This window comes from Dipodomys spectabilis, unplaced genomic scaffold (assembly GCF_019054845.1).
Source record: "Dipodomys spectabilis isolate Male_0828 unplaced genomic scaffold, ASM1905484v1 ptg000095l, whole genome shotgun sequence".
In the NCBI taxonomy this organism is placed as follows: Eukaryota; Metazoa; Chordata; class Mammalia; order Rodentia; family Heteromyidae; genus Dipodomys; species Dipodomys spectabilis.
Window position 1 is genome coordinate 36,192,196 of NW_024870772.1, and position 20,774 is coordinate 36,212,969.

At 40.7% G+C, this 20,774-nt stretch overlaps 1 protein-coding gene across 1 annotated transcript in view; it reads right to left on the minus strand.

The window, feature by feature from the left end:
- The window catches only part of Stard13 (StAR related lipid transfer domain containing 13), a 244,680-nt gene extending 236,874 nt beyond the window's left edge, over positions 1 to 7,806 (minus strand). Inside the window, exon 1 of the mRNA XM_042685628.1 lies at positions 7,580 to 7,806. Coding sequence (XP_042541562.1) covers positions 7,580 to 7,712 — 133 coding nt within the window. The 5' untranslated portion in view covers positions 7,713 to 7,806. The remainder of the gene's footprint in view (positions 1 to 7,579) is intronic.
- Positions 7,807 to 20,774: the final 12,968 nt, after the last annotated feature.

Consider the following 20,774-nt stretch of genomic DNA (forward strand, 5'->3'; position numbering starts at 1 on the left):
AAGTACAGTTCTTAAAGTTACTACATGAATGCAATATTGGAAAAATCAATATAGGAAACATTTCCTACCAGCAAAGCCTTGTTTGAGTAGACTATTTTTTAATATCATGACCTGAAGACACCTGTCCAACATGAAGCTTTTACTCTGTTATACACAGACCCAGCAAGTACAGTAGCCAGAAAATTAAGTGGTCACTCTAAGATCATTATTCACTTAATTCACTTATTATGCACTTAATTATATTTTCCATTTTTATGAGAACAGAGGGAGATATACCTTGAGAAATCTTTTCTCTTAGCATTATTTAAATTTATTTATTTTTTGCTAGGCACTGGTGGCACACACCTGTAATCCTAGTCACTCAGGAGACAGATCTTGAGAACCATAGAAGCCAGAAAAATCTGCTAGAATGCATTCTAAAAAACAGCAAAAAAAGTAGGTCTGGAAACATGGCACAAGTGGTATAATACCAGCCCAGCAAGTTGAACAAGTGAAAGGCTCTGAGTTCAAACCCCAGCATCACAATTTAAAAACAAACTTTACAATATAATTTCTAAATTAAAAAGCATTTTTATTACTGAGGCATTTGTCTTTTAAAAAAATTTAAATTATGAAAATACCGTACAGAGGGGTTACAATTACATGAGCAAGGTAATGAGCACATTTCTTTTTTTTGGGGGGGGGGTCCGGTGATGGGGCCTGAACTCTGGGACTGGGCGCTGTCCCTCAGCTCTTCAGCTCAAGGCTAGCGCTCTACCACTTGAGCCACAGCGCCACTTCTGGTTTCTTTTTTTTTTTTTTTGCTTATGTGGTGCTGAGGAATGGAACCCAGGGCCTCAGGCATGCAAGGCAAGTGCTCTACTACTGAGCCATCTTCCCAGTCCTGAGCACATTTCTTAATAAGCATTGTTGCCTCCTCCTTTGTTTCCCCTTCCCATCCCTTCCCATCTCTTCCCCCCCCACCCCCTATCTCCCCCCCCCCCCCCCCCCCCCGCCCCCGCCCTGCGCCAAAGTTGTAAAGTTCGTTTTTCGACATAACATCTAGTACATCTCATTGTTGCAATGGGTCCACCTGTATCCCTATTTAAACAATTTGGTTTTTTCCTTCCCTTCCACAAATTATACCAACATCAAATACAGTGAAAACAGGGCTTATACCGTGGGGAAGGGACATACAAAGCAACAAAGAAATCATCTTATAAATATGTTAGAAATAATAGCAAGAAAGAAAAACATTTGAATGATCACAAACAAGACCATACTAAAGCTACCAGCACGACTATGTTTATTGCAGCATTATTTACCATTGCTAAGATATGGATACAACCCAGATGCCCCTCAGTAGATGAATGGATCAAGAAAATGTGGTATATATACACAATGGAATTCTATGCCTCCATCAGAAAGAATGACATTGCCCCATTTGTTAGGAAATGGAAAGACTTGGAAAAAATTATATTAAGTGAAGTAAGCCAGGCCCAAAGAAACATAGATCCCATGGTTTTCCTTATTTGCAATAACTAGTATGTGTCTGAGACAAGCAGAAATGGTCAGCTAAGTTGATGTTAGGTGAAATGAACCCCAACATGAAACATTTGTCTTTATAATTGTTTTCTCATCAACAATTCTGGTACCAAATGAGCACATTTGTCAAAAAAGATTACTTAGTAGCACTATACCATTTTTCTAGAAGAATGAAGAATTTAGGACAATGCTATCTTTCCAGCTTCCCCTCAGGAATTTAGTACATGTGTATATTTATGTCCAATCTTTATGTTCTAAATAAAGAATGGCTCAGAGCTTGATCCTGTCTCCTCCCCGGCCCCCCAATCTATATTCTCTTCTGAAGGCATTACAAGGTTCTGTAGAGTGGTTGTATACTGGTAACTCTCAATATTACTTTGGCTCTGACTTTCCTTTCAAAGCTCTACATATACATCCAATTCTAATATTTAATGCCTATTAGGCATTCAACGTAATGTGGTCAATTCATTCATCCTTTCTGTGCAAATCTGCCAGTTGTCCCCATCCCAGTCAACAACACTTCCCTCCATTAGTTGCTCAGACCCTAAGCTGGGAGTCTCTCTCCCTTGCTTCCAACAACCAATGGGACAGCAGTGCCATCTCCACTTTCAAGACATTTCAATGTCATCCCTTTTTCTTCTTTCCCATCAATGTCATGGTAGAGTATGCCACTATTTATGTCTTACCTGGACCACTGTTGACAGTGTATTAGGTCTGTCACTTCTCTAAGTCCTCTTAAGGATCAACCAAACTTTCATCCTTAGCAACAAAGCACAACCTCATCTTATCACTTGGTTCTGTTCACAAATGTGTGTATAATATCATCTTCTCCCACTCCCTGACTCCCATCAGTGTTTTAATTATTCTCCCAGCACCACTGACTGTGTTTATTTTTCTTCTGTTTTTATAACAGGACAAAATCACTTAAGCAAAAGTTTTCTTGGGGTTTTAGCATATAAGCTTAATATCCCTTATCCAAAATCCTTGAAGCTTTGGATTCTCAGAGTTTTTTTTTTTCACATTTTGCATATAAACGAGAAGATCTTAGGCATGGGACCCAAAACTTATTTATATATACTATGCACCCTATGTGTATATATATATATATATACGTATATATATACATATATATGTATATATATATACCAATGTTACACAATATGTTTAATGATGTTCTGCTTGATACAGGTTGTACATCATAGCTAAAGGGGCTGAGAGGGTTTATTTTTTTCTTCTTAGAGAGGATGAATAAACCATGTGTTTGTTGTGCACCTACATTTTTACTGCAACCTATCCCATGTAGTCAGTTATAGAAAGTTTTACTTAAAGCCTCATGTCAGCATTCAAAATTTTCAGCTTGTACAACATTTCAGATTTTGGATTTTCAGATTTCAGATCAGAGCCAGAATTCTGAACTTACCACACAGTAGTTAATGTAAATCAGTGGTTCTCAACCCCCCAACTACACACTGGAACTTTCTGCAGAGCTTTACAAAAACTACTCTACTCAAACCTCATCTGAACTGAGTCAGGGTTTCTGGGAGAAAGCCAGGGTATTGCTGCTTGGAAAGGCTCCAGAAGAGTCTCTGCATCAAAGAAGGATAACTGATATAAAGGATATGCTTCTCTTCTCTGGTTTTGTTGCATTTACTTGATTTAGACTTTTTTTGGTTGTTATTAATGGAAGTCACATCTCAATACAGTCCCAACAACAGAAGCTACAACAAAACTCAGACAGAGTAGAGTTTTTCTATTCTTTCTGGTAAAGTAATAATAAAAAGGATACGCGATACATGAAAGGAATCAGCCAGTGCCATCCTGTACTTGTGATATCATGGAACACATTTAGATGTTAATAAGGAACTTTTTTATGAGTCTGTTTTACTCTTGATCCTGCTTCACAGTAAAGGCACAATCTTGTGTTTACATCACATCCCAGGACGCTACTTTTGACTTTGAGAGTGAATGAACCTGTTTTAACATGACAAGGACCCACGGAAATTTGGTGGAATTAAGGTTTCTAATGAAACAAACTTTGCAGTGTTTTAAGTTAGAATATTCTTGGCAGCAGTATAACTTCCTGTGACTCTAAGAAATGATTTAACATGAGGCTATAAAAGAGATCAAAAGACTTGGACATCAATTAGCTACAAGCTACCTACATATTGCTATGTGAATATAAAAGAATCAAATATATGGATTGAATTTCCATTAAACTAGAGTCAAATTTTTAAATAAAGGAGCAGGAAGCTTTAGAAAAATCATGTGGATTTTCTCAGACCTTTGCATTTCAGAAATGGCTCAAACTACCTAGAAATACCAAAAGTTAATGGGTATTCTTCCTAGAGAATCTAATGATGTTATAAATGTTTAGAATTGTCACCGCCAGCAGCTGAGTAGAGAAATGGGAAAGCCAAAAGAACCTGTCATTCACCCATGTGGAAAAAATTTGGAGTTCATTAAGAGTTTACAACAGCCTTTCCTGTAGCCCTTACTCTGGCAGTAGATAGGCTGATCTATATAGGGGCTCCAAAAACTATGTATATGGCTGTTTGTTTCAAAATCTCTTGCAATGACTAATCAGCTTAATGGGATGAGCAGGGAACAAACAATCTTAGGCGCATGGGTTTACATTTTGCACTCCAGGAAAGAAGATAAGGTATCTTTTCAATATGCTTTTAAAATCGGACTGTAAAGTCAGACTCCAAGTGATAGAAAGCCTGAGAAAGGATTTTAAGGGTTCCTGTATTATCACAAAGTCTAGGAAATGGGCACAGTTGGCCTCTGAGTTCAGATTAACTGAATTTGAACCTCCTTTGACCACAAACCAGTTGGATCATTTTGTAAATAAACAATTCTCACCAGTAATGCAATATTGCCATATTGAGATGTCAGATGAAGAAAGATGACCCAATGAAGATTAGTCTTTTGGGAAATTGGGAAGCACGATTGGCAACAATAACAAAAAACAAAAAAACAAAATAAAAAACAACCCCACCATAATCTAGTGGGAATCTAACATAGACTATGCAATTAGAAAATGCAAGAAGGACACCCAATATCCGTTCCTTAACAATAACTCTTCCAAATAATTTTGCTACAAAATGAACATATCTGAATGTCAGCCTCATCTTATCCTTTTGTTAGTTTCATTATTGCTGTCATTGTGACATGTTAAAAATGTTTTCTCATTTTCTCAATATTTCCTCCTTGAATACTGTCACACAATACAAAAATATACAAGTTTCTATATGTTAAACATTTGCATTTTTGTTTTTTGTTCAGTTGACAAGACAACTTTTGATGAAGAGAAGATTGAGTTACAATAAAGTATTCCTTCTTCAATAGATTAAAAAAAACCAAACGGGAGAAACAAACATCTTCAGAATGTTGTAGATAACAAGCATAAGTATTTTGTAAAGCACTTGAACACTGTTCCATTGACTGAGTGTAATAAGGAAAAGATTTTAAGCAAGGTAAGGAAAAGCCACCACAAAGCTTTTATCTGATAGAAAGAAAGAAGGCAAAACAAAAATAAAAAAGACAACAACCCCATATTGTTCCTTGGGAGGGTAGATGCCCTCTGGGGACACATTCATATAGTTGGTTATTTTGATACTGCGAATTGACTCATATAAAGACCTTTTACAAATGAAGAACACTTTCACCTAGAATTGATGCCAACATTAATAACTTAAGTATTTCAGTGTCTCATGGCCAAAGTTCCATATTTTAGCTACCTTAGCAAGAAAAACCCAAGAAAATCAATTTGCATCTAAAAGCTCCTTCATGGGTTTGGCTTGGTTTTGTGGCAAACATCCCAGCTCACTGAGAGAGAAGCAGAAATTGAAGTCTGCTTTACACAAGGATTGTTTGGTGCCAGTTGAATAACCTGTTGGCATCCCCTGTTAGCAGGGTGGTAAGCAGATTATGGGTAAGCAGATATTAATATTCTGATTTAACATTTTAAAACCTCATACTGCTATTTAAAAAAAAATTGAATGGCTCTGAATGAACTCTTGGACTTACTATCCTGAAGCCACTTTAAACCATAATCATCAAATATTCGCAGTCTTAACATTTTCTACCTATAGTTCATTTCCCACAAGCAAAACATTTTTCTTCCACTGTCTTGCAATGCCTAAAATTCATATCGAATCTATGGCTTTGGGCTGACCTGAAGAGTTTCAAATATTCATATCAAACTCTAGTCCTTCTCAGCTCTCCTTCTGACAAAAAAAACAAAAACAACAAAACTAGAGCTGCAGTCATCTCTGGTTTTAGTTTCTACAACAACCTAGCACAGTTTTGGCAACTGTCCTAGAGTGTCTTCGTGTTTCCCGGGGATGCATTGATTTAACAAACTTAACAAACTTAAATAACAGATGCAATTAAATAACAGATGCAATGGAAGATGTTTGCAGGAAGCACTCTGAAGTTATGAAGCAATGAAAGTCTGCTAGACCACAAGGATTTCCCTAATACTACTCATCATGTAGAGTACATTATTTAGTACAAGGATGAGGGCAAGGTCTTGTTATTAGTTGAGGTCCACAACTAACATTCAGATCTTTGAAAATCAGCAGCCAAAAGTACTAGGTGACCACGATTTATTTCTGGATCAGACTGAAAAGTCTGTTTATCTTTTGGGTGCTTTCTAAATGGAGACTCTGCGCTGGAAAGAAAATAGGGGACAGACAATTCATGCCTGCTACGTTGAGTATTGGAATAGTTTTCTAATGTCTTCGTCTAATTTAGTTGGCTTGATAAAAACCGATCGGTTGAAGGTGATAAGCCTGAGAGCATCTGCTCCAGAAGATTGTCAGGCTGGTGGGAAGTTGTGGTTGTGTGAAGTAGGGGACAGAACAAAATACTGGTCCTCAATTTCAATAGGAAAAGGGGGAGGAGCTTAAGGAAGGCGGGCTCTCCTACTTCACCTGTGGCAACTTTTCCTTCTGCCCGGGGGTCATACCTTCACTAGAACTCTATTTCACCCTAAGGTGCTTACCCATCGCAAGAGAGACCATGGCTGCGGGACGACACGGTCCACAGGCTCCATTCATGGTTACCTCACATGGTCATCACACTTTGCCCAATTCCGGAAACATTTTCCAGAAGTTTCTCTCTGGGTAAAGGAGACCCCAACCCTACTCAGCCCAGGGACCACTTTGTGGAGGGGGCCAACTTTCTCTTTCAGGTATGCTGTCATGATTCAAGAGATCTGAACTCTGAAAGAGGACTGGAGGGGGCCGGATCCTCTCATGCATTCAGGGTCCTACCAAGGGTTTGGTTCCCAGCAGCTGGCATAGAAATGGGCTGGAGGAAGAGGTGCTAAGGAGGGGCTGGTCTTCTGACCTAAGCAGTAATTCCTAAGGCCCCCATTGGCTCGAAATCCTCAGGGCCTCCCTTCCTCTCGGATTCCTGGGCAATGGATTGGCAAAGGCATTTGCGCACGCTTTCTTGGCCAACTCCAAGTGGCAGACACCCTGGTCCTCAGCTGCACAGAGCTCCCTGGGAGTTGAGGACTTGTATCCACCGCTCACTCGTGTGCCTCTACATTGTCTCCCTCCACCCCTGAAAGTCTGGTCTCCCGAACTTGGGCGCTGCTCCCCGCCTTCCTCGCCCCACCTCCGCGTCGGGCGCGCACGGGACAGGGACCACGTGGAAAAGCCAAGTTGGGAGAGGGCACCCCTCGTGGAAGGCCCTCTGGGCACCGCTTCTACGGGGTGGGATGGGAGGGCGGTGAAGCAGGGCCACCCCAGACCAAACGGCCACAGAGAGCGGGACCATCCAGGTGAGCCCCGGGCGCGGAACCCCGGGTGGCCGGTCCCCGCGCGCGGCGCCCGGGAGCAGAGCCCACACCCCCAGGGGCAGGCGGCGCCGCCGGGCCCCGATCGGCCCCGGGGAGGGAGCTGCGGACGACCCGGCACGGCCCAACCCCAAGGTCTGGAACCCGAGCCCCGGAGCCCACCGGCACCCCGCGGACCGAGGCTCCCGACGCCCCCTTCCCCGGACCCCCTCCAGCGGGTCCCGGAGTGGCGGCGGGGACACCGACCTGCCAGCCGTCTCTCGCGGACGTTTCTCCACAGCAGCTCCCAGGCTCTGGCCGTGGAGTCGCGGAGCTGCTCACTGATGGACCTCCGGAGCGGCCTTTGGAAAGCCCTCAACGCTCTGGGTTTGCTGGTCATGGTAGTTCCGTCCACATCACTCGCCCCCGCCACTCCCGCGTGGCCCCGCGACTCAGACTCCCGGGGAGCGGAGAGGCCACGCGCGGCACCGCCGCTGGGGTCCCGGGACGCGCGCCGCACGCGGCATGGGGTCGCTCCGGAGCTGGGCGGGCGGGATGCCGGACCGCCCCGGAGACCAACCCTGGAGACCAGCCGGGCGGACCTCGGGGCTCGGTCAACTCCTCAGTCGGTTCCCACTGCTCCCTCCCCTCCGCCCCGCGCGGCGCTCTCCTCCACTCCGCTCCCCTCCCTCCCCGCCCTCCCTCTCTCCCTCCCCGGGACAGCCTAGCGCCCCACTCCTAGGAGCGCGCTTGCCCGCCCTCCTCGCCCTCCCCTGCAACCTGACAGCCCGGCCCGCTGGCACCCGCTCGCTTTGCCTTTCCACCCAGGTCAACGGCTGTACCAGATTCTTCCCATTTCCTGACACTTTCCATCTTTCAGTCCAGAAACGGCTACCATCACGACTGTAATAACAATCTTAAATATGCCACGGTAAGTCCATAATAACTCCTGCCCGTTGAAACCAGCCACTCCGGGAGGCTGACCTGCTAGATTGGGCTTTCTGCATTATGTCAATCTTTCCTGGTTCCGTCAATGAAATAATTATTTGAGTTCAATCTACAGGGAAACGAAAATGAACTCGAGAGCCAAGATATTATTTCCATTGCATAAGCCATCATGTCAGAGGTAAAGAACTTTCAAATATTAAAGCCGAACTGTGAAGAACCGACATCAAATCGATTTATACACGTGGAGAACGCATTGATATCTCTGTGCAGTTGCTGTAAGTCATGTTTGCACTTCTGCACTGATGGCTCACAGGAGGCTGAGGTCTGAGGATCCTGGTCCAAAGCCAAATCGGAAAGGAAAAAAAATCTGGGGCTTGGGAAGATGGCTCAGTGGTAGAGTGCTTGCCTTGCATGCATGAGGCCCTGGGTTCGATTCCTCAGCACCACATAAGCAGAAAAAGCCGGAAGTGGCACTGTGGCTCAAGTGGTCTAGTGCTAGCCTTGAGCTGAAGAGCTGAGGGACAGCACCCAGGCCCAGAGTTCAGGCCCCACAACTGACCTACATAAATAAATAAATCAATAAATAAAATCTATGATACCATCAGAAAACCAGAAATGGAGATGTGTTTCAAGTGGTAGAGCATCAGCCTTGAAAGAAAAAGCTAAGTGAGAACATGAGGCCCCGAGTTCAAGCTCTAGTACTGGCGCACACACACACACACACACACACACACACGTATGAGGTGAAGGAAAAATGTGACAGTAGAACTTCAAAGTATTTTCACAAAAAGGATAAACAGGCTATACTTAGAAATTAACTGATTCCTGCAAGGAGAGTGAAAAAATGGACTGGCTCTTTAAGAACACACATCATTGGAAGAAAATGAGGGAGGGGGTAACACTGTTCCAAAAGAAATGTACTCATTACCTGACCCATGTAACTAACCCCTCTGTACATCACCTCTACAAGAAAAGAAAAGAAAAACAACAAGAAGGCTGGGCCAACGAATTTTCCTGTTCCAACTCTTCATAAAGGGAAGGCAATACTACTCTAGCTTGTAAGCCCTGTAGGGCTGTTACTGTGATGCTTGGGGACAATTATAACAATACTTGATGCAATTCCATGATATAATGCTTCATATTGCTAAGGTAACAATTCTAGGAGAATTTCTAAATTTTGAATGGTAAAATTGCTTGGATTTAATTTTTCTCTGAAGTGTCTTTTCACCTGGCTGCTACATAAGCACCAAAATTTAATCAGCTGTCTAGACTCGTTTCAAATGCTTTGTGCAACAATTGAAAATTCAAGAAAAAATTTCAACCTTCCCTCTATTGTATAAATTGCTACTGACTGATGTAAAGTTGAAGTGAACAGCAGTCTAAGTATCTCTGTATGAGTCTATAATTTAATAACTAGTTCCTTCTTCAGGTTTTTCTTTTTCTTTTTTGGTTGTGGGGCTTGAACTCTGGGCCTGGGTGCTGCTCCTGAATTCTTCAGCTCAAGGCTAGCACTCTACCACTTGAGCCACAGCACCACTTCCGGTTTTCTAGTGGTTTATTGGAGATAAGAGTCTCAAGGCCTTTCCTGCCTGGACTGGCTTTTCTGATCTTCAGATCTCAGCCTCCTAAGTAGCTAGGATTACAGGCATGAGCCACCAGCACCTGGCTTGAGCTAGAAATTTATAAATGAGGTTTATTTTTTAAAAGCATCCTGGTAAAACTTTGGAGTTGTCAGTTATGATGCAACAAGACATGGATCAGAGGTAGACTTAAAATTATGGCAGCCAGTTACAGAGTAATCCAGATTGCCTTCTGGACCCATGCCAAATGCCCTGTTAATGACATCCTCTGTTTCATGCATGTGCTAGTATCAATTCTCTGCTCTGAAAATCTGCATTCTCTTTAAGTGACTGTTGCTCTGTATAACAACAAAATATTTTAACAATAGCATTCCCAGGAAAGCTGTGTATGTGGCATGCATGTGCTTGGGAGGGTGTGTGTGTGTGTGTGTGTATGTGTGTGTGTGTTTGTGTAAGTATATGTGTGTGTGTTCTGGTCCTGGGGCTTGAACTCAGGGCCTAGGCACTGTCCCTGAGCTTCTGTGTTCAAGGGTAGTTAATGTTCTATCACTTGAGCAACACTTCCACTTCCAGATTCTTGGTGGCTAGTTGGAGAACTTTCCCTCCTACACTGTCTTTGAACCCTAATCCTCAGATCTTAGACTCCTGAGTAGCTAGGATTACAGGCAATGAACTACCTTTGTGCCCAGCATATCTTTGGCTTTTAATAAAGCCATCACAAAACAAAACAGAACAAAAAAATTATCTACAATTGAATCAGAGGCAGCAGTTACAGCATTGTATATACCACAGTAGAGCTGTATGAGGAACATTCCAGCAATCAGCTCCAAAGAGCCTAGGTTCCCACTACTTTTTTTTTTAATTCTAAAATACATTTTATTAAATGGTTGAGGCTAAGGACTTTTCTTAAATGACAAGTTTGAGGATAGGGGCTGGCATTTCAAATTTGTTTAGTTCTGGCTGTTGAAGGGTCCATGAATGGATGCTTGTCCAAGAGAAGCCAGATGAAACACTGAAGCAAACTGCTGGGAACAGGTGCTGCCCGGGCTGCTCGTGTCATCCACAAGACCCAGCCGTCTGCAGAGCCCAGCTGCTGGCACTGCTGGAGACATCTCACAGCTGCAGAGATGTAGCAGCCACAAATGCAAGGGATACAAGCCCAATGGAAACTCGGGGTGATTTGGAATTTTTATCAAGGTCCCAGTTTCAGCTAAAGGGAAGCAGAAGTCAGAGGACTGTGTTCCAGGCATAAATTGAGACCCTCTCTTGGAAAGGACTAGTGCAAAAGGGGGCTTGATACATGGTTCAAGCAGTAGAGTACCTGACTTCAATTCCCCAAGATAGCAAGAAGAGAAAAAAAAAAGTCCTTCCTTCCTCTAGACTCCTTTCCCACCACATTGAATCTGAATCTGTTCTCACTAATGCCACCTAGTTGCTAAGTCTAATGGCTGCTGTTGTTGTCCTTTCTGTGTCATGTGGACACTGATGACCATTCCCTTCCTCTTGACACACTTGTTCTATGGTGGTCAGGTGACGCTTTCCTTGGGCACCTCCTTCTCACACCAGGCTGCAGGCCCTTCTCAAGGCCCAAGGTAATACACTCAGAAATTACATGTGCTCAGGGTGCTGCCGGGCTACAGAGCCACACTGCTTCTCAAGGTTCAGCCCTTCCATAGCACCCTCCTAAAGGGTGGTGGACTATGCATGGAAGTGGCATAGAAAGGACTTCGTCTATGCTACAAACCGTAACGCTGTTATTATGACATCACTGGCTGAGTCCAAACCTTTCCTGAGATGCTCAAAGAAGCCTGTCCTGATACCTCATCCATCTGCAGTTAACTCCTTCCCATGGCATCTAGCTTAATTTTCTTAATAGCATTTACCAGATGCTTTGTTTGTTTGTTTGTTTTGTGCTTGTGTTTAGTCTTCCTGATAGATGTGAATGAATGAGACCTGAGGCCTTGCCCATCTTACTGGCTTGTTTTTTCTCAGCAACCAGAGCAGTTTCTAACAGTCATGCTTAATAAGTACTTGTAGATTTAATGGAGGATTGTGCTCCAGGATCTTATACTGTTTACCTCCCAAAGGAATATTCCAAACTTTCTTTTCCAAGTCTGTGCTTTCTAGTGCTACTAGTGTCCAAGAAAGAAATTTCAAATGTGGACTGGAACTCCTCCACAGGTCCTTACATGGCTTCCGCCATTTTCCAATTCTCCATCCCCACAGTGACTAAGTCAGTTCATGTTTTCTCTTTTTCTTCTTGAGTAATGGCATAATGGGACTCACATGGAGGGGGGTTTCTCTCATTCTACTCCATGTTTTTTACTCAGGGGGTCTCCTTGAAGGGCATTCATGCATTTTTTTCATTCCGAATTCAAGATTGAGCACAGATGTTGCCTCCTGTGGGAAGCCTTCCAAATCACACTTGCTGGTGTGATTTCTTCCACTCTTCACCCTCTCCAGGGAGGCACTTCCTACAGAGGCCTGTGTGTAATTCTGCTCCCTCTCAGCTTCCTGAGCAGTCCTGAATCCCCCTGCTGGAGCTGGGGCTACTGTTCTAATTCCTGAAGGCTTTGTACTCTTTACAAATGGCACGTCATAGTACCATTTACTGACTAAATGGATATGCCCATTATTTCAAATGACTGCTTGTTTCTAGGGTCTCTTCTTTAGTATAAAAGCAACTGTTAATTATGATTATACAGTATTGATTCATTGTCATCATTTATAATTCTCTATTCTTATGTAAAGTTGATTAATTTAAATATAAAGGTAATAAGTATTGATGATTAAAGTTTTTTTTTAACAAAACAGTAAAAATAGTAACATAAAAATCACCTATAAGATTATGAAGAAGATGGAGCTGGGTACACTTGAAGACTTTTCCTTTCAGCTTTTCCTTGTATATATAAAGAATAATTTTTAATATCATTTTTGAATTTTCCAGTTAAATTATACCCCAATTAATAAGTTATTTTTAAAAATACAAGTTATTAATAGATATGTAAAATTCTGTTGGGTATACACAATCTAATTTAAGGCTTTCATAATTTTGGACAATTCCCTTAATATTTCTGAACTTACAAACAATTCTGTGAGGAATGATTGTAACAAATGAGGGGAAAGACTACTTTTCTTTCTCCATCTTTTAGTGCAATATAATTCGAGGGCATCAATTTGTCAGGTATATCCCAGGCAATCTGCCAAGTGGGTACACCTCCCTTACAATCTGAATGACACTCGTTTGCAATTCCATGATCCTCTACTCTTCTACCCTGTTTCCCTTATTCAACTCTGATTCTGTGCCATTTCCCTTTAGTAAGGAGTAGAGAAGCACATCCCACTGTCCTTTGTATAATTTGTTATTGAGAGACCTTGTTTAAGACTAGAGTCTCGTTTCTACTTGTCCCAGACCAATAATCCTTTGCCAGAAGCCCATGGGGATGGTGTATTACTCATGCCGTTCAAAGTTCTGCTGTGGGGAATCATTCTCCTTGCAGGAATTCAGTTCCCTTTGCTACAGGATGGAAGAGTCAAGAGCCTTTGGACCTATTTCCTTGTGTGTTCTTCCTTTCCTAAGAGAGACAGGATGTAGCAATCATTCCTTAGGTGCAAGCTTCAGGCTACATTTCAGGGCCCTGGAGTTGAAAGGTCTGGAGAAGCTAACTTTTCACACTGCCTCATAGACACTAAAGCTGTTCAGCATGTCCTTTACCCTGTTTGCTACCTACCCCATTGCCACATTCTGAATCTGCCATTTTTCTCACACTAACAGCTTGGATTACTTTTAGGGACATTAAAAGAAGAACTGGGTTCCATTCTTTCTTGGAAACAAAATCTAGGCTTGGTGGTGAGCTCTGCTTTGATGAGTAGAAACTTTAGCTATGTTTAGTACATTTCTGATGTGCACTGGCAAATGGTATGAATTTTCAGGCTTCTTACTATATCCTAATACAAGAACTTCTCAACCCTGTACAGTAGTGTTATGTTCTGATAAACCTATCACACATTGAAAATATTATAAATCAAACCTGCCTTGAATGTACCTATCAAACAGCTTAGCTTAGCCACATAGCATATTGGAAAGTTCTAATTTCTTTCTCTGGTAACTGTCGTGTTAAACAGGAGCTGTGGTCATAGTTATGGTCCAGCCTGGCAAGAGAAAGGATCCAACAATATATCCAACAATATACCCAGGAAAATTGCAATGCAAACTCAATTTACCATTTGAAATTCTAAGTATCACTTTTACACTATGATAAACCTGAAAAATTGTAAATCAAGGACCATGTGTATTTCAACTGCCTTTACAAAGTCTCTAACTCCTTTCTCTAATTTTCATGTAGGAAACCCTGGATTAGCATCTCACAGGTCTCTGATGCACTCACAGGGTATTATATTGAAGAAGTTTCTAATAATTGCAATCATAGCAATATTTGACTGTGGGTAAGTCTGATACCCTTCAGCTTATCTGCTATATAAAGGTTGAATACATTTAGCTTAGCATACAATTGCAACCAGTTTTTGGATGTTTTTGGATTCATCCTTTTCACTATGGCTGTCCTAGTATATTGGAGACACTCAAACAAACATTGTGAAATACAAACCAGTGCTACTAAGATCTGTAAGGTCAATGAACACATCAGCTGAAGAGCTGTGAAAATTGGCCCAGCTCCCACAGGTTCAGGAGAGTGCTATGGTTGAGGGCACATAAGGAAGAGGCAGCCAACTGCACATACTCATGTATACCTATTAGTTTTGTGATATTGACAAGTTACTCACCTTTTCTGTCCTCAGTCTTAGTGTCTATAAAATGAGAATATAATAGTACATTCTTCAAAAAGATGTTTGCAATAATCAAATGGGATAATACATATCAAGTATTTAAAATGTAATTTTCCCTTTAGTGAACAGTTATTAAATGTTAGTTGCTTTCATTATTATTATTATTTTGTCAAATAATTCTGTAGCCAGATCCTTGTGGCTTACAACTGTAATCCTCGCTGCTCAGGAGGCTGAGATCCAGAGGATCCAGGTTGGAATCTAGCCTGGGCAGAAAATTTCCCTAGACTCCATTTTCAACTAATCAGCAAAAACTAGGGCTGGAGACATGGTTCAATGCTAGAGCACCAGTGAAGCAAGCAGCAAGCAAGCAAGCCAAGCAAACTCAGGGCCAGAGTTCAAACTCTGATTCTTGCACAAGAAACCAAATGCCATTTTAAAATACTCATGAAATTCAGCTGTAGTATGGATGGCATCACACTGACTAGCAAGAAGGCAATGACCAGTGGTAGAAAACAGCAATGAGTTTTGGAAGTGTAAGAATAGGATTTAAGTTGGGTATAGTGGTGTATATCTGTAATTCCAGATAGTCAGGAGGCAGAGAAGGTAGGACAATCTGAGTTCAAGAGAGGCCCAGGCAAAAAGCAGGAAATTCTTACCTGAAAAACAAACCAAAAGCAAAAGAAATGGGGGTGTGTCTCAGGGTTTGCAAGCTTGCCTAGTAAGTGTCAAAAATTTTAAAAAGGGACAGGATTGAAATCTGAGCTACAAGTGATAAGTATAGGAGTGGCAGATGCTATATAATCTGCCTAAGCCTAGGTTTCCTTATCTGTCACATGCAGAGGAGAACATTTTGTTCCACACATGCTGATCAAAGTTAAACCACATATGAGAATATTTTATAAATTCCCAATGTTTTCCAAGTAGATGTGTGATATGTAGTAGGAAACTTCTGGAAATCTGCATTTGAAGCAGGCTACTTTTCCTGTTTGCACTTTAAAACATATATTAATTCTCTGGATGCAGGTGACTTGTGCCTGCAATCCCAGTTACTCAGAAGGCTGAGATCTGAGGACTGTGAATAAAAGGCAGACCAGTTTATGACACTCTTATCTCCAATGAACTACCAAAAAAGCTGAAAGTAGAGCTGTGGCTCAAGTGGTAGAACACTAGCCCTAAGCACAAAAGCTCTGGGACAGCATCCATGCCCTGGATTCAAGCTCAGACTGGCACAAATTCTGTGTGTGTGTGTGTGTGTGTGTGTGTGTGTGTGTGTGTGTGTGTGTGTCCTCAAATGACACAGAAATGACACACGATTCCTTTGGTAGTCCTCTGTTTCAACTGCTGACAGGATTTAAAGCCTGCTAAGTGTGTGCCTTGATGTGAGACTGCTGCTTTACCTTCAGTGATGTAATGCTCTGTGTCAATTATATTATCCCACAACTATTTATTGAGCAACCTTTGGCATCTTTAAAGACAGGCAACATATGCTGCATATTTTACAGGAAAGCCTTTTAGAGATATCTCTGAGGTAACTCCCACATCAGTGATTAGTCTGAGTAGGCTCTGCTTAAGGAATTCTGCCATTAATGAACCCTTGACTAGTATAGTACAATTTAGGATAAAGCAATTTGCCTACATCGTTTAATACAACACATTCATACGGTAGGCATTTATTTAAAAAAATAGGCAAATAAACAGATACAGAGCAGTTATACAGCTTGATCACGATCTCCAGCAATTTCTAACTCAGCATCATTGTAGTTCTAATTTAACAGATATTGTATCAAAGGCCTAGTCCTTTTAGTTTGGTAGGTTTATTCCTCTTCAAATTTGTAGAACTTCAGAGGTTGTTGGGCAATGCATTAAGATCATTAAAGAAATGCCATCTTTGTGACTAGTGCAATTTAGCCTTCTTGATTCTTTAAAGAAATCTAGAGTTTACTGGTATTCAAATTTATCAGTAAGAGTGTAGAAAAAGGCTAGTTTTCTTGAAGGATTTCTGGAACGAAGCCCACTTTAATATAATGATTACTTCAAAATAAATTCCATTTTTCAGATACAGAGAGAAGTTTGGGGACCAAGAATGGTTCTAAGCTGTACCCTGTGGTGTTTCTTTGTTATCATTAACAAGATGCTAGAGTATAAATCATATCATAAAATGTTTTTCAATTCATGATGATGATATTTTAAAAGCATGAACCACAATATATACTTTCTTATGTTTTAGAAAATTAGTTCAAATCTAGATTTAAAAAGAAATCTTCATTCTCATTTAGATGGTACCATAATGAATACAAAGAGAGTAATTATTTTTAAAAGTTTCTGGGGCAGTGGAAATTTCTTCTGTGTGCTGTCCTTTGTTGAATATTTCTCCTTCTCTGTGTGGAAATATGATATTCATTTATGCCTCATTGATCATTCATTGGTGATGTTTTTGACATAATTTATTTATTAGACACTTTTCAGATATCATTAGTAATTATGAAACCATATCCATTTAGAAACCTACAAAATGTTTCTTAATTTAATTAATTTTATGGATACCCCAGATTTATAATTCAAGGCCCCTCTCATATCTATCTTTATATTTCCTGTGTCTAAAACAATAATAGCAAACATTTTTTGAACGTGATTGTAATGAATTTAACTTGCAGGTCCGAAGAGGCTTTTCCTGTCTACCTAAGAGGCTCTCACTCCCATTTCACCATCAAATCATGCTAACACTGTCTGTAACACACAGCCACATGACATACTGTGTTGTTTATCTTTTTTTCTTGCCTGAATTATTTTTTCTTTTGGTTGAAAATTTGCTGATATCAAGGACCTTGTCTTTCTTCTGAATACTGATTCTTAATATAAAATAGATGTTTGGCATAAAGTAAGTGCTCAGTCAATGTGATGAAAAATAAATTGTGTATGGCCTGGGAAGGTGGCTCAGTGGTAGAGTGCTTTGCAGGCATGAGCCCCTGGATTCAATTCCTCAGCACTACAAAACCAGAAAAAGCCAGAAGTGGAACTGTGGTTCAAGTGGTAGAGTGCTAGCCTTGAGCTGAAGAGCTGAGGCCTAGAGGTCAAGCCCCATGACTGACCAAAAAAAAAAAAAAGAAGAAGAAATTGTGCATCAGTGACCCACAAAGCACATGCCATCACTGGAAATCCTCAATAAATGCTATATGATCTGTGTCTTCTGGTAAACTTAAGTCCTTCTACTTATGACTCTGGGGACCTTTGTCTCTCTTCATCTCCCCACTCCTGTTGGACACACCCTGGCCTAAGTCACCACCTAACTTATGTGCTTAGGAAATCTTGCACCTTTTATCTGAGCGTGTGTACCTGTGTCCTTCTAGCATTCCTCCTTTTGAAATCTTGGCTTTTATTTTTTCCTTTATTTAGCCCCTCTCCTTGGCATCATGCCCTCCATTAGCCAGATTTCTCACTACTGCCTCATTATATATGCACACAGGTACTTCAGTTATATCATACCTGTCTAGTAAAATGTCTCTATCCACACTTACATCCAGACCACCATGTGCTATTAGTGAGTCCAAGAAATATACAAACTGGTGACAAGATGCAAATAGGGTGAAAATCAGGCCTCAGAGAATCAGCCTCTGCAGCCTTCAAAACTTCATTATTCTCCCTAAGCCTCATGTGCCTCTCTTGGTTCATCTTCATCATTAGTGCTTGCCTGGGACTTCAAGGGGAAACGGGAGCCAGCAGTTCCTTGAATGCATCGCTTCCATCTCAGTGCTTTTGCCTTTGCCTTTCTCTTACCTGGAACACACTGATGTTTCCGTTTTAAAGCCATATATAAGCTCTATAAAGTAATATTTCCACTTTCCATTGGATTGTAATTTCCTTGAGTACAGAAAATGATTTATATGCTTTTATTGTAAAGATACTGTACAGAGGGCTTACAGTGACATGAGTAAGATAATGAGCCCATTTCCTATCCAGCATTGTTACTCCCTCCTTTGTTTTTCCCCTACCATCCTTTCCCTGCCCATCTCCCCAACTTCCTCCTTCAAATTGTAAAGTTCTTTTTCAACATAGTATCTTGTACATCTCATTGTTACAATGGGTCAACTTGTATTCTTAATTCAGCATTTTGTTATTTCCCTCCCCCTTCCCAAATTAGAAAAATGTATATACAAGATGTGGGGCACTAACATCAAATACAGTGAAAACAGGGGTTATACTGTGGGGAAAGAACATACAAAAGAAACAAAAAAAATCACATAGTACATTATAAGTACATTAAAAACAACAGCAAGAAAGATAAAACCTCTTGTGTTCCTATCTTGGGGTTCATTTCGCTTAGCACCATCTTATATGGTCATATGTACATAGCTTTTGACTTTTTCAGCATGTCCTAGACATATACCAGTTATTGCAAATAAGGGAAACCATGGGACCTATGTTTGTTTGGGCCTGGTTTACTTCACTTGGGGGGCATCTGAGTTGGTTCCATATCTTAGCTCTGGTGAATAATTCTGTGATAAACATAGTTGTGCTGGTAGCTTTAGTATGGCCTTGTTTGTGGTCGTTTGGGTAAATGCCCAAAAGTGGGATTGCTGGGTTTCTATTGACCTTTCTTAGGAAATAATTTTATTTGTTTATCTGTTTATTTATTTATTTTTGTAGGTTGTGGGCTTGAACTCTGGGCCTGGGTGCTGTCCCTCAGTTCTTCAGCTCAAGGCTAGTGCTCTACCACCTGAGCCACAGCACCACTTCCGGTTTTCTGTGTGGTTTATTGGAGATAAGAGTCTCACAGACTTTCCTGCCTGGGCTGGCTTTGAACCGTGATCCTCAAATCTCTTTTTTTTTTTAATGACTGTGTCCCAAGGACCAAATTTAAAATGTTCAGTGCTCTAGCCTCCCTTTACTCACTGTTTCTCTTCTGTTGTTTTAGTTACCCTTGGTCAGTCATGGGCTGAAAATGATAAATAGGAACCCCCAAAGTGAACATTTTATACATTTTAAATTGCATCCCACTCTGAGTAGTATGAAGAAATCTTGTTCTGTCTCACCCTCCTTAGGTTTGAATTATCTCTTTTTGTCCAGTGTATACAAACTATATGTCTACCAACTTACTGAACACTTAATAGTTACCTTGGTTATTAGACTGATTGCGCAGATAGCCCATTGCTTGTGTTCAAGTGATCTTTATTAATTTCCTGAAACTATTTCACAATACTTATGTATTATCATTCATCTTGCTTCATGTCAATAAATGCTCATCTTATCATCATCCCACATCATCACAAGGATGCATATAGTATAATACTAGGTAAGAGAGTATGAGACTAGTCTTATATTACCTTGATTATAGTGCATCATGTAAGTCATTCTATTTTCTTATTAGTGATTGTCGCTAATCTTATTATTATGTCTTAGTTATAAATTAAACTTGTTTAGAGATATGTATCCGTAGAAAAAATTCATAGCATATACAAGTTACATACTATTGAGTATGTAAATAACAAGTGGCAAGTATATATGTATTAAATTAATAATTGAAAATTGGGGCTTGTGAAACTAGATGTATATATGTGTTATTTACTCAAATGTTGAAATATTAACTATTAATCCACTAGACAAGCAGAAATTAGTAAGTCAATGTGTATACAAACACATTGATTCTGAGTTACAACTAATAAGGTAACCAAAATAATGGAAATTTCAGAACAGTGATAAATTATTGATAAATGTGATTAAAAATATTTTGAGCGAGGGCCTGCTAGCTCACACTTGTAATCCTAGCTACTCAGGAGGAGGCTGATATCTGAGCATCATGGCTCAAAGCCAGCCTAGGCAGGAAAGTCCATGAGACTGTTATTTCCAATTAAACACACGAAAAGCTGGAAGTAGAACTGTTATTCAAGATGTAGATTGCTAGAAAACCCTTCAGTAACAGCACCCAGGCCCAGAATTCAAGTCCCAGGACTGACACCCCCCCCCCCCCCATACACATTGAAATATCTAATCAGGCTGATTAATTTTTTAAAAATTACTCATAATTTTCACACTTGAGACAGCTAATCTTGTCATAAAATTGGACTTCTCTATCTGAACAAACTAGTTTTAGAGTTTCTGTATACAAACACAAATTTAGAGTAATTAGTATTTTTATTTTTTGTTGACTCAGT